Source organism: Tupaia chinensis, unplaced genomic scaffold (assembly GCF_000334495.1).
Source record: "Tupaia chinensis unplaced genomic scaffold, TupChi_1.0 Scaffold144255_1, whole genome shotgun sequence".
Classification (NCBI taxonomy): Eukaryota; Metazoa; Chordata; class Mammalia; order Scandentia; family Tupaiidae; genus Tupaia; species Tupaia belangeri.
Genome location: NW_006204113.1, coordinates 2,778,800 through 2,792,368, shown reverse-complemented (window position 1 = coordinate 2,792,368; position 13,569 = coordinate 2,778,800). Strand labels below are relative to the sequence as shown.

At 47.4% G+C, this 13,569-nt stretch overlaps 1 protein-coding gene across 1 annotated transcript in view; it reads right to left on the bottom strand.

The window, feature by feature from the left end:
• The window catches only part of INA (internexin neuronal intermediate filament protein alpha), a gene marked incomplete at its 5' end in the record, with an annotated part of 16,701 nt that extends 3,135 nt beyond the window's left edge, over positions 1-13,566 (bottom strand). Inside the window, 3 exon segments of the mRNA XM_006166436.2 lie at positions 1,159-1,283; positions 12,599-12,624; positions 12,627-13,566. Of these exon segments, the coding sequence (XP_006166498.1) occupies positions 1,159-1,283; positions 12,599-12,624; positions 12,627-13,566 (1,091 nt within the window).
• Positions 13,567-13,569: the final 3 nt, after the last annotated feature.

The following is a 13,569-nucleotide window of genomic DNA, read 5'->3' as shown; positions in this document are numbered from 1 at the left end:
AAGAAAAAGAAAGAAAGAAAGAAAGAAAGGAGAGGAAGGAAGGAAAGAAAAAAGGAAGGGGAAACATCCAAAATGTGCAGTCAGATCTGGGGTTGACTCTGAGCGCTACCACTTGTCAGCACCATGACTTTGGGCAAGACACACAGTCTGGTTCGGTTTTCTCATCTGCAAAATCGGAATGATATCACATGATAACTAGAAAAATTTTATGAAGTAGCCAACATAGTGCCTGGCACATAGAGTCATTCAAAATTAGCAGCTGCTGCTATTACTTTTTTCCCCCCAAGGTGAATTTCACTTGAACATGGCCTTGAATAGCAATCGGTGAGCTAACTCATTTATCAGGAATTAGAAAACCACTTTTTTTTTTTTAAAGAGATTTTTGCTATAGGGCGTGTGCACTCACCAGGAAGACAGAAAGAGACAGAGAGACAGAAAGCGAGAAATCACCCCCCAGGGGGATGACCATTCTGCAATCCCTTCTCCTCCATTCTCCTCTTGGGATCTTGGGCACACACGCACACATGCCCGGTGTGAGTTTAAGCTACTGGGCACAAGACTCGAACCATGGTCGACTACATGGGAGTCCAGCGACATAGCCATTACACTAACTGCTGGTCCCTGGAAAACCACTTAAAAAAACTTTTAGAAAGGGTCTTGCTGTGTCTAGATCCTCCTGCCACAGCCTCCTGAGTAACTGAGACTAGAGACATGCACCATGGCAGCTGGCCCATAAACCATACATTTTTAAAAAGTTTATTATTCATGTCTTCTTTCCATGACAGAGAGAGAGAGAGAGAGAGAGAGGAGACAGGCACCCCAACAGGGTCTTCATGCCCAGGTCCTGCTGTCAACCTGGGCAGCCAGGATCAGAGATCACAGGTGCAGGTGCTCCTGACATACACGGGGTTCTTGTCTTTTTCATGAAGAGTTGAGGGCCAACGATCTCATCGTGCTGTGATCCACACCCACCCACACACCAGCTTTTCCAGCCAGCCAGAATCCTAGGCACACATGCGTGCCAGCCAGCATGTTCATGTCAACCTGGGATCCTCATCTCCCTCACTGATCAGAATCCAGAGACACTAGAACCACCTATTTGGGTAGAATTGCCCCAGGGGACTGGATCTGCTCAGGTGAGTGTGCCCTATGAAGTACCTGTAAGCTGCTATCTCAATGTCAAGAGCCATTTTGACATTGAGCAAGTCCTGGTATTCCCGGAGGTGGCGTGCCATCTCACTCTTGGTGTTCCTCAGGTCATTCTCCAGTTGTCCAATGCTGTCCTGAAAAGCAACATAGCCAAAATACTTAGGCCAAACCAATTGGAATTCATTGAGATTTCTACAAGGTAAGGATTCTCAACCCTGACTGCATATTTCGACGACCTGAGGAGACCAGCTGGTGGCATAGAGGTTAAGTTGGCTGGGTCCCACATGGCCAACTGTGCAGTTTGAGTCCTTGACCTGACAACATTTCAAGCTGGGGACATGTGTGTGTGTGCCCCAAATCCCAAGAGGTGGATGGAGTAAAAAGGATTGAGGGGTGGTCATCCCCTCTGGGGAGTGATTTCTCACTTTCCCTCTTCCCCTCTGCCTCTCTCCGGGGAGTTCTCGTACCCTATAGCAAACTAGAAAAACAAAAACAAAACAACTAAAATGACCTAAGGAACTTATGCAATGTTTACATCCAGGCTTGTCCCCTAGGTCAGATTCTTTTTTTTTTTAATATTTATTTTATTATTATTATTTTATACATTTGATTACTATATATCATTTGACTTACAAAGGGAATTTACCCAACCTGAAATACACCTCAGACCAGTCCAGTTGAGAATACTGTACATGTTATCATCAACAGGTAATAAGTCATTTCTGTGTCCCACAATTGTCTTGTCTCTTAATTTTTTTCTTCCTGATTCATTTCCCTAACACTCTTCCCCTCTCGCACCTGCTTCCACACTGTCTGCAGTGTCCATAACTATTTTCAATACTTTTATGTCTTCCAATCTTTCAGTCTCTACCATAGAGTGCGGACACTCGGTATATATTAAGTGGAGACACATAACGTCTCTCTTTCACAGCCTGGCCTGGCGTGCTTCACTAACAATAAATCTTCCATATTCAACCACTTTCTATCAAATGCCCCAGGCCAGGTTTTGATTCACTTGTTTTGGGGTCTGGTCACAACAATTGTTTGTTTGTTTGTCTGTTTTAAATTATTTATTCATTTAATTCCACTTATTATTATTATTTTTTAATTTGATCAGACAGAGACAGAGAGAGAAAGGGAAAGCAAGAAAGTTAAGTCACCAGGTCCGGGGCTTGAACCTCAGTCAGCCATGGGAATCCAGCACCTTTAACCACCATGTAACCTCCTGGCCCCACAATTGTATTTTAAAAATAAAGGTCTCAGGACCAGCAGTTAGCATAATGGCTATGTCACTGGACTCCCATGTAGTCTACCGCGGTTCAAGTCCCGGACCCGGCGGCTTAAACTCACACCGGGCACGTGTGCGTGCATGCCCAAGATCCCAAGAGGAGAATGGAGAAGAAGGGATTGTGGCGTGGCCATCCCCTCTGGGGGGTGATTTCTCACTTTCTATCTCTCTGTCTTTCTCTGTCTTTCTGGTGAGCCCATGCGCCCTATAAATAAATAAAGGTCTGTAGGAGACTAACAGAAGGCAAAATGGTTACACCGGTGGACTCCTATGTAGTCGACTGCAGTTCAAGTCCTAAAGGAGAATGGAGAAGAAGGGATTGTGGCGTGGCCATCCCCTCTGGGGGGTGATTTCTCACTTTCTATCTCTCTGTCTTTCTCTGTCTTTCTGGTGAGCCCATGCGCCCTATAAATAAATAAAGGTCTGTAGGAGACTAACAGAAGGCAAAATGGTTACACCGGTGGACTCCCATGTAGTCGACTGCAGTTCAAGTCCTAAGAGACAGTGACTTAAAACTCATGCTGGGCATGTATGTGTATGTGTGTGTGTGTGTGCTGAAATCTCTCAGAAATGAATGAACAAATAAAGAGAGAGAAATAGAGAGAGGTCCCAGGAGATTCAGATGCACAGGGAGGGCTGGGAACTTCACGGACACGTGGTTCTCAAACGAGCACTGGGTGATGATATATGTATGGACTAGTTACCCCTCCTGTGCTTGCTGGACTCTCTGGTTGCAAGACCTTTCTAAATCCCGAGCCTTGGGGTTAGGGGCTTAGATTCAGAAAACTCCAACTGCAGGAACCTTAGTGAGGACAATAAACCTCTTCCTCTATTTCTACCTTAATTTGTTTTGATACTTTCCTGGAAGCCTTAATCTTTTTCCTAAGAGCATTTCACATAAGAGAAAAGAAAGCAGGAATACTTAAAAACATTTTAAATCCAAATGGCAGACAAAATTATTATCACGCACACATACCTGGCATGAGTTTTAAGCCACCAGATCCGGGACTCAAACCAGAGTCAACTACATGGGAGTCCAGTGATGTCACCATTACACACCTGCTGGTACTTTATAGTATATGTTTCAAAAAATAGTTTCATGGGGCTAACCCGTGGCATCGTAGTTAAGGCACTGGATTCCCACATGGTTGACTGCAGTTTAAGTCCTAGACCTGGTGGCTTGAAAATCACACCTGGTGCATGTGTGTGCGTGCCCAAAATCCTGAGAGGAGGATGGAGGAGGAGGGATTGCAGCGTGGCCATCCCACCAGGGGGGTGATTTCTCACTGTCTCTCTGACCAGTGCACATGCCCTATGGCAAAAATACCTCTCTCCAAAAAAAAAAAAAAAAACCGTTAATTTCATATCATAGTTTTGCTCTGAATTCTTCTGGGTGCAAACCAAGGCATGGAAGAGAAACAACTTTAAATCTGTGATCCTTGAATAGCCAGAAGAGTCTATTAAAAAACAAACAAACAAACAAAAAAACCCGGCAGATCCTCCCATTGCTTACCTGCTTAAACCTCTCCAAAGGCTTTGGAATAAAATCCAAATGCTTTGGCATGACCTGTCCTCTCCATTCGCTGGGTTTCAGTCATCCTGGCGTTCTCCTTTGCTCCTTAACCAAGCTCATCGCTCGCTACCTTAGACCCTTTAGACTTGCTATTTTCTCTGCCTGGAATCCCGGTGGTGGGTCTTTATATAGCCAGCCTTTGTCCTGTCAGATTCATTCAAACGTCATCTTCTCAGACAAGTCTTCTTTTGCATCCAATTTAAGGACGCTGCCTTCCCTGACTGAGCACGTTATTCTATACAGAGCATCAGTACGGTATTTTACCCTAAGCCAGCACAGCTGCTAGCCCATTCAGAAACCTTGGGCAAGTTAGAAAAAGGTGCCTCAATGGGAGCACGGATTAGAGAAAAAGCACCCACCCGTCCCTTAGCTCTTCCCGTTACATGAAATCATCTTGTCCAGGTATTAGGTTATTCGTCTAGTGTGTGTCACGTTTCTCGATGACAGGGCTCCAACCTCGGCGCTATTGATGCTCTGGGCTGGGTAATTCTTTGTGGTGAAGGGCTGCCTTGTGAACTGCTGGACATCCAGCCACACCCCTGCCCTCTACCCACCAGATGCCTTAGCATACACCCCTCCCCCCAGCTTGATAACCAAACACGTCTCTGGACTTTGCTCATTGTCCCGGAGGGGCAAATTGCTCTTGGTTGAGAACTATTGTTCTAGAATGTAATTAACATGGACACAGGGACCTTTCCTGTCCAATCCACCTGGAAGCTCTGAGCCCAGTACAATGCACACTGTAGATACTCAATGAGTAACTGTTGGTGAGAAATGCTACATAAAAGGTTTTTCTTCTTATGACTTGGAAAGGTGTAGGCAAATAGCTCATAAAATTCAGCTGTAACATGGCAGACACAAAGAAGCTAGTGAGAGTTCTTTTTTCCTCTTTTATTGCAAGAAGGCGTGTGCGCTTGTGTACATGAGGGAGCACCCCATGATGGATTATGCTGCAATCCTTCCTCTGTTTCTCCATCCTGTCAGGATTTCAAGCATGCACACACATGTACCCAGCGTGTTTTTCAAGCTGCTGCAGCTGAGATCTGAACCATGGCTGCAAATAAGCCTATCAGAACCCTCAAGACAGTAAGATGAGGAGCCCTTGTAACTTCCCTTGTGAGAAAATCACAAAGTGACGATGAAAAGCAGGGCTGATAGGTTCGGGGCTGCAAATCTCCAAATCAAGAGACTGTGCCAAAAGAATGAAAATTTATGCCACCTACATGTTCTATAAATATTGACAGAGTACTGCAAAGGAGAGTCTCAAGTGACTGACGGGTACAGAGCAACGCATGACAGGCCGAGGGGAAAATATGTATTACATAGGACAGGGATGTAAATATTTAAAGTGTGTTAAGAGATCAGGAGGGCCTAAAAGGATTTTTTCACCAAGAAATTTTGCTTTATGGCTGCAATTGGAGTTTAAACTAATCTACCAGGAAGCATGCTAGTATTGCATTAGTGGTAAGCAGATTAATATTAAGATGGTGGGGCCAGCAGATGGTGTGATGGTTAAGGTGCTAGACTCCCACATGGCTGACTGCAGTTCACGTCCTAGACCTGGTGGCTTGCTTTCTCACTTTTCCTCTTTCTCTCTCTCTCTGTCTTTCTCTCTGGTGAGTATGTGTGCCCTGTAGCAAATTTTAAAATAATAATATAAAATTAAATAAATAATTCTTTCAGAAAATATCATGGTGGTAAAGTAGTCTGAGGTGAGAGAAAAAGGGCAAAGGGAAAAATATCATTATGCAAAGGAACAGAAGAAATGCTAAATGAGGAAAAAGAAAGATTTCAGCATTTTCTTTGGGTTACATTTTTTTGCTCTATCACTAACATTTATTCTATCTCTGCTGTTTTCTACATTTTAGTGTCTTCAAATCTTGCATTTCTGCATATGAGAAAATTATGCTTATTCTTTCCTAAGGTGTTCTGAGATTCTCAAATTAGGATTCCAATGTAATGTACCTCACATTAGTACATGATGAGTCCATTATCTGCTAAGTTAGAAAACTTAAGCATTAAAACAGAATGGCAGGGCCAGTAGGTAGTGTGGTGGTTAAGGCACTGGATTCCCAGATGGCAGACTGCGGTTCAAGTCCTGGACCTGATGGCTTGAAAATCACATCAAGTATATGAGCATGCATGCTCCAAATCCCAAGAGGAGAATGGAAGAGAAGGGATCACGGTATGGCCATTCCCCTTGGGTGTGCGTGTGCATGTGTGCCCAAAATCTCAAGAGGAGGATGGAGGAGAAGGGACTGCAGCATGGCCATCTTTCCTGGAGGGTGATTTCCCACTTTCCTTTTCTCTGCCTGTCTCTGGAGAGTACACATACCCTATGGCAAAAACCTAAGAAAACAAACAAGTTAGTATGGCAAAGGGGTCAACAGGTGGCGTGATGGTTAAGGTGCTGGATTCCCACGTGGCTGACCACAGTCTGATACTGAACTGGACGGCTTGAGAATCATGTGGGCTACATGAGCCTGCATGCCCCAAATCCCAAAAGGAGAATGGAGGAGAAGGGGTTGAGGTGTGGCCATCCTCCCTGGGGGGTGGTGATTTCTCACTTTCTGTCTCTCTGTCTCTCTCTGTCTGTCTGGCGAGCGCATGCGCCCTATAGCAAAAACCTCTCAAAAAAATTTTTATTAAAAAGAAAAACAGGGACCAGCAGGTGGCGTGGTGGTTAAGGCGTTGGACATTCCCACATGGCTGACCATGGTTCAAGTCCTGAACCTGGTGGCTTGCTTTCTCACTTCCCCTCTCTCTCTCTCTCTGTCTCTCTTTGGTCGAATTAAAATAATAAATGGATGAACAAATTTAAAAATTAAATAAATAATTCTAAAAAAAACAAAAAACAAAAAAATAAACCCAGCATGGCACATAGTAAGTATGCAATAAATGTTAAGTGATTCTTACTGTAGTTAATATAATATCACATGACTCTCTACCCCTCTGATGATATAGACAAATTAATCATGAGCCCCCTGTACAATCCCTTAGATAACTGAGCAAAACTAATGTTAATAAAACTTCAATATGAGCTATAGATGGAGGCATCTCCTTTAAAGCATCGGACTTTTTTTTTATATTCTATTTAACTAACTAACTTTCTTTCTTTCTTTCTTTCTTTCTTTCTTTCTTTCTTTCTTTCTTTCAATCTTTCTTTCAATTTGACGAGAGAGGGACAGAGCAAGAGTGAGACCAAGAGAGGGAAAGTGGCAAAGCAAGCTTCAAGAAAGCCAGGTCCGGGACTTGAACTAAATTGGCCATGTGGGAGTCCAGTGCCCTTAACCACCACAGCACCTGCCAGCCCCTAAAGCATCAGACTTTAAAAAATAAAAAAGATATTTCTTTCCCCATTTTTAATTGCTAGAGGGCACATGTGTTTGCCAGAAGAGAGGCAGAGGGACACAGAGGGAGAGGGAGGAAGCACCCTCCAATGGGGTGTGGCCAGGCCGCAATCCCCTCTCCTCCATTTCTCCATCTTGTTGGAATCTGAGGCACATAGGCACATGCACCTGGCTTGTTTTCCAAGCCACAGGACCAGGTCTCAGACTGTGCGGTGAGCCAGTTGGGATCTGGCTCCCTTAACCATTAAGCTGGGGAGGGTGGGCTGGGCCCCAAAATAACAATTTTGAATGACACTTTTCTAATGTTGTTTACACCACCCACAATTAGGACATTCATCTTAATACAACCTTTCTTAGTAATCAAAGGTCATGATCATGAGCAATTATTTTGCTACAATTCTGTGATGTCTTTACCCTTTAGCTCAGCTGAGGTATAGCCCGGCTGTTGGAATCACTGTTGCTGCCGATGATTTTCTCTGCCCTGCCAGACAAACTGATCGCCGCGTTCTCCACCGTGCCTGACTCTTAAGTACCAAAGCATTTCGGAGCGACTAGGCTGGGGGCATCAGGGGTGTGCGTGTTTTAGACATGGATGCTTTGTGTCTCAGCGGCAGGCTAAGTAGATCCGTTTTTGAAACAACCATTTTTGTTTCACAGCTGCTTTCTGCATATGAGGGTGATGGGGGAGCTGAGTTCCAGTTAGATGAGATTTCCTTGAATTCCTAAATTTCACATCTCACATGTTTCTTTATGGACTAGAGTAGACCAAACGCACCAGGTCGCTCCTTTCAGGAGGAACGTGTTGACTGCTGACCATTGATTGCTTCTCAACGTCTAGTCCCTTTGTTTGCGCTCTCCTCTCCACGCCAGCTGAGCCGCATCTTCCACTGCCCTTCAAAAGCCCTGCCAAAGATGGCCTCCAGCTCCGAATCCGAGCGGAGCTGCAGTCGGCCCCTCCCCCTCGGCGCAGCTGCTGCCGGCTCAGCCGCAGGGCCCGGCTGCACCCCCAGCAGAGGCCTCTCCTGGAGCAGCGAGAACAGGAGCGGAGCTTCTACCGGGAGCGGGAAGGATGTGGGTTGAGAGCCAAAGAGAACTGGATATAACTGTATGGGAGCGACGTCTGTGCTTGGGATTTCGGCACTTTTGGGGAGCCCTCAGCCAGACCAGCTGTAGTCACAGCGTCACAGCCTAACGGAAAGCGGCCATCAAGAACCGCTGCTCTGCACGATCAAAGTGCAGAGGCGATTTTTTTTTTCTTTTTATTGAATACAGTCCCCCTTTCCCCCCAGGACTGTGAGTGCCATAATCTCACGCCTGTATTTCTCTGCACTCTAAATCTTGCCACATATGTGTTGGTATCTGTATAAGCGGCTTTACTGGGAAATGTGGTTTAGGTCAGGAACTCCAAAACTAGCCCCAGGACCAATAGGATGCAGTGCTTTATTTTGAAAACGCATGTTCCTGGGCCCCACCTGCAACGGACTGAATCCACGGCTTTTGGAGTGGGCCTGATAACTTTTCTTTTTAAATTTCCTGTACAGTACATGTGCTCACCTAGGACAGAGATGCGGGGAGAGTGAGAATGCACGCCCTAGGGGAGATGAACACACTGCGATCTCTTCTCCATTCTCCTCTCGGGATTTTGGGGCACACACAAGCGTCGGGTGTGTTTTTCAAGCAGCTGGGTCTGACATTTGAACTGTACAGTTGGCCATGTGAGATCCAGCTGCTTTAACCATTACCTCACGTGACTGGCCCAATGTTTTTTTTTTTTTTTTTTCCCAAGTCTCCATGGTGTGTTGCTGAGCTTAGGAACCACTAGTTTAAATTTATTTGTGCAAAGGAGCTTCACTGTGGCCCCGCTCACAGTAATACAGTGAGACAGAGAGGGGCGAATGAAACAAAAGCCAGAAGAGCTGTAAAAAAGAAAGTCCAGGCTACCCTGTGGCTCAGGGGTTGACGAAGGTGCTTAGGGAGCCAGATCCCATGTGGGTGATTCTCAGTTGAGTCGCAGCCCCAGTGGCTTGAAAAACATGTGCAGGGGACCAGCAATTAGCGTAATGGCTATGTCACTGGACTCCCATGTAGGTGACCGCAGTTCAAGTCTCAGACCCGGTGGCTTAAACTCACGCCGGGCGCGTGCGTGTGCATGCCCAAGATCCCGAGAGGAGAATGGAGGCAAAGGGATTGTGGCGTGGCCATCCCCGCTGGGGGGTGATTTCTCGCTTTCTGTCTCTCTGTCTCTCTCTTTCTGGTGAGCGCATGTGACCTGTAGTGAAAACCTCTCCAAAAAACAAACAAACAAACAAAAAACATGTGCAGTATATGTGCATGTGAGCCTAGATTTTTTGCTGAAATGGAAGAGTGGAGGAGAAAGGATTGCAGCATGACCACACCCTATTGGGAGGAGCTCCCTCTCCTTTCTCTCTCTCATACGTGCCCTGTGGCAATAAATAAATAAATAAATAAAAATAAAAGTCAAATGTAGCTTTTTTTCTTGAATACTCATTTCAGAAATGGATCTACCAAGCAATCCATTTATATGCAGCCACTGCCACCCCCAGTCTCCCAAGGGGCCAGACCCTTCCTGCTATTAATTAGGCTGTACTCAAATCTCGCATTGAAGCGAAGAGGGCAGACTTGGCTCGTCTCCCTGGAGAGCATTAACCGGCCGTGATCGTGATTGTTCAGCAAGGTCTTTCAAGGAAAGCTTCGGCTTTCCAAGACCGACCACGAGACAGGCCTGACACCTCCAGGAGCCTCTAAGAATGTCCTGAGACTTCTTTAGCAGAACTGGCGCTCATGGTGGAGTGGCTATCGGGGACCAGGACTGCCCTGTGTCAGCCTTCACTTTCCTCTTCCCTGATTCAGACTTTCTCATACACTACTGTGTACTAATGTCACCTTGAATCATTCTTTACCTTTTCAACAGTGTAATAAGCTTTCTCTCTTCAAATAGGCTATCAGCTTTCTGGGACAGGGAAAACGTGACTTTAATAGGGCCTTCCTGTGTCTCTGAGAGGGTGCCAAGGCTGCATAGGAAAATAGACCTACCATTAATCTCTGAAACAGAAGAGAACAGCCTGCCATTACTGCAATCAAAGGCAGGGGTGGGGAGGTGGGAGTGCGTGAAAGAAAACAATGGCTGAACCTCACTGTGGAGAAGGAAGCTGTTCACCCTGGACAGCACTAAGATTGTTAGAGAAAAGTCAGAGGACACTCCGGTGGTTTCAAGCCTTCGAGATGGCAGGTCAGGCTGCGAGCCCCACCCCAGCCTTAGGTCTCAGAGGGCAGTAGCGCTCTGTCGCCTGACCTCCTCCTCCACTCCCATCAGCAAGTCCACTGAGGCTCTGAAGGCTAAAGCTGGTGGGGGCAGCACTGCAGAGCTGCAGATGCCGCAGTTTCTGTCGTTTTCTGTTTCCTGCAGCCTGTACCTGGATGACCTGCTATTGTCTAATGTTGGAAGCCGTTTCCTTCAGACAGAACAATTCAGACCACACTGTCACCACCAGCCCCATGCAGGGGCTCTAACAAGCAAGTAAAGGACGGTAAAGCCCAATTCAATGTCAATTCTGGGTAATTTGCCTTTTTGTAGCAACGCTGGACTAGCCCTTCAAAAGACCACCCAGCTATGCTTGGAGGCTTCTGGAAAAAAACACTAAGAAAATCTCAATTCATTAGACATGATTAACTGAGGTCATTTGGGGGTTACACCAAATAATGAAAAGTTTGAGTTACAAATTTTGAAGCAGAATAGAAATATTTATTTAAACAATATTGTAATTCCAAACTAACCAACACGATGGCCCAAGCAGGCTTTCTTCCTTTATCAAAGGGAGATATAGTACTTCTAAGATGTTCCTTCCCTGGTTGCATTTTATTAATGTTCACAAACCCTTTTAATTTGATCAAATGTAAACTTCAATGCTGGCTAGAATGAATAACTGCAAGCTTTTGGTTTATTAGCTTCTCTTCAGTGGGATTTTATTGTACCTTGAAACTGAAGCACACTATTTTGATTCTTTTCTGCACTTTTCATCCACCCTGCTTCCTGCCTCTTTTGCCTGTGTAGGATAAGCCCAGAACATCCTGTATAGTAAAAGCAAAGTGCAGTGGCCTTTGTTGGGAGAGAAAAGGAAGAAAGAAGCAATCGATACCTTCACAGGAGCTTAGAGGACAGGACACCATGGAAAAAGGCAGCCCGTAACAAAGAACCCATTTCTGCGATTTAGCACATGCACTTAGAGTGGAAAAATGTGAAGGAAACAAGCATTTTCAAATGGGACCTCACAGCTGCTGAGCAGATTAATTGGTTTTTGTTAAGTGCTAAGCCGTCCGTGAAAGTGAAAATTAATGCTGTCCACGAGGTGACCTTTGATTGCAGGTAGCCAAGAACGATGTGTTGATTTTGACAAAGAAAAAGAAAACCAACGCAGTTAATTGCCTTGAGATTCATGTTTGGGACAACAGACAGGAGAGATCATTTCTGAGATGGGAGGAACTCGATATCAGCACCACGGACAGCGCCCGACCATTCCCGTTTGACTAACCTGTGTAAAGCTTCGCTGGCCAAGGGAGCATGTGTATGTGTGTGTGTGTGTGTGTGTGTGTGTGTGTGTGTGTCTGGCTTGACAAGGGAACCGTGTGCTGGGGGTGGGTAGAGCAGGGCGGTTGTCACTAGCTCAGTCATCACCCAGCTGTTGCCGCCCAATCTCCTTTGTGTACAAAAGTCAAGGATATAGGATAGGACCTTTCCCGATTCAGTGCAACGTTCTTCCTCCAACCCCGAGGAAGACTATACTACATTCCATAGATGTCAATTCCAGGGCGCACAGAAAGCCTTTCACAGTCACACAGACAAGCCATAAAACTAAGACGGCGCCCCTGAACATGGGGAGGCTGTGACCCACCTCCTACTTTGAGTGGAGAACTGTTTTCTGGGCCGCCAGTGTGTGAATGCCCAGTCTCTGACAGAGACATAGAATTTTGGACTCCAGAGAAGTTCAAGGGCTTCTTTGTTGGAAGGGCTCGGACAGAAACGTAAATGAGGGGTTAGGAAAGGGGGCTTCCAAAATGAAGAGTGGACTCCAGGGTTTTTTGTTTGCCAACACCTCCACTTGGGCTCTCTCCCCTCCTTTCCCCCCCTCCCCATCCTCGCTCCCTAAGGGCCCCCATTGTGCCAGAGAGCGCAGAGTGCGGGAGAAGACAGGAGCTCCCCCTCCCCCCATGGGGCCTTACCTGGTAGCCAGCCACCTCAGCATTTTTTTTTCTTCCAGTTCCAGAATCTGCCTCTCCAAGGACTCGTTGGCCCCACGCAGGCCTTCGATCTCGATGGTGCGTGCCTGCAGCTGGCGCCGGTACTCGTGGATCTCCTCGCGGCTGGCCCGGATGGCTTCAGTGCTGCGCGCCGCCTGCTCGTTCAGGTTGGCAAACTTGGACTTGTACCATTCCTCGGCTGACTGCAGGTTCTTAGCGGCCAGGGATTCATACTGGGCGCGGATCTCTCTCAGCGCCGAACTCAGGTCTGGCTTAGCTACAGCCACGTCCACCTCGGCCGCGGCCTGCGACGATGCTTGCAGAGTGGCCAGCAGCTCAGCCACCTCCTCGTCGTGCACTTGGCGCACGAAGGCCAGCTCGTCCAGCAGCGACTCTACTTTCTTTTCCAGGTCCAGGCGGGCCAGCGTGGCGCCGTCCACGTCGCGCTGTTGCGCCTTCAGGGCGCGCTCGGCGCCTTCGCGGCCACGGCTCTCCTCCTCGCAGCGCGCCCGCAGACCCTCCTCTGCTAGCCCGTCGCGCTCCAGCAGGGCCTGCGCGCGCGCGGAGCTCGCCTCTTCCAGCTGCGCGCGCAGGTCGCGCAGCTCGCGCTGGAAGAGCTCGCCGACGCGCGACGGCTCGGCGTGGCGCTGCCGCAGCGCGGCCAGCTCGGCCTCGAGCGCACGGTTCTGCGTCTCCAGCTGGTGCACCTTCTCGATGAACACGGCGAAGCGGTCGTTGAGGCCCTGCAGCTGCTCCTTCTCGTTGGTGCGGATGATCTTGTACTCGTTGGTGCGCGCCGCCGCCTGGCTCAGGTCCAGCCCGTCGGACGCCGGCGCCCGGCGGTAGGCTAGGCCCAGGCCGAGCGAAGAGGCCGAAGAGCAGGTGGCCGAAGAGGTCACATTACAGCGGGACAGAGACTGCGAGCGGAAGCTGCCTGGACCGCCGGCTCCGGT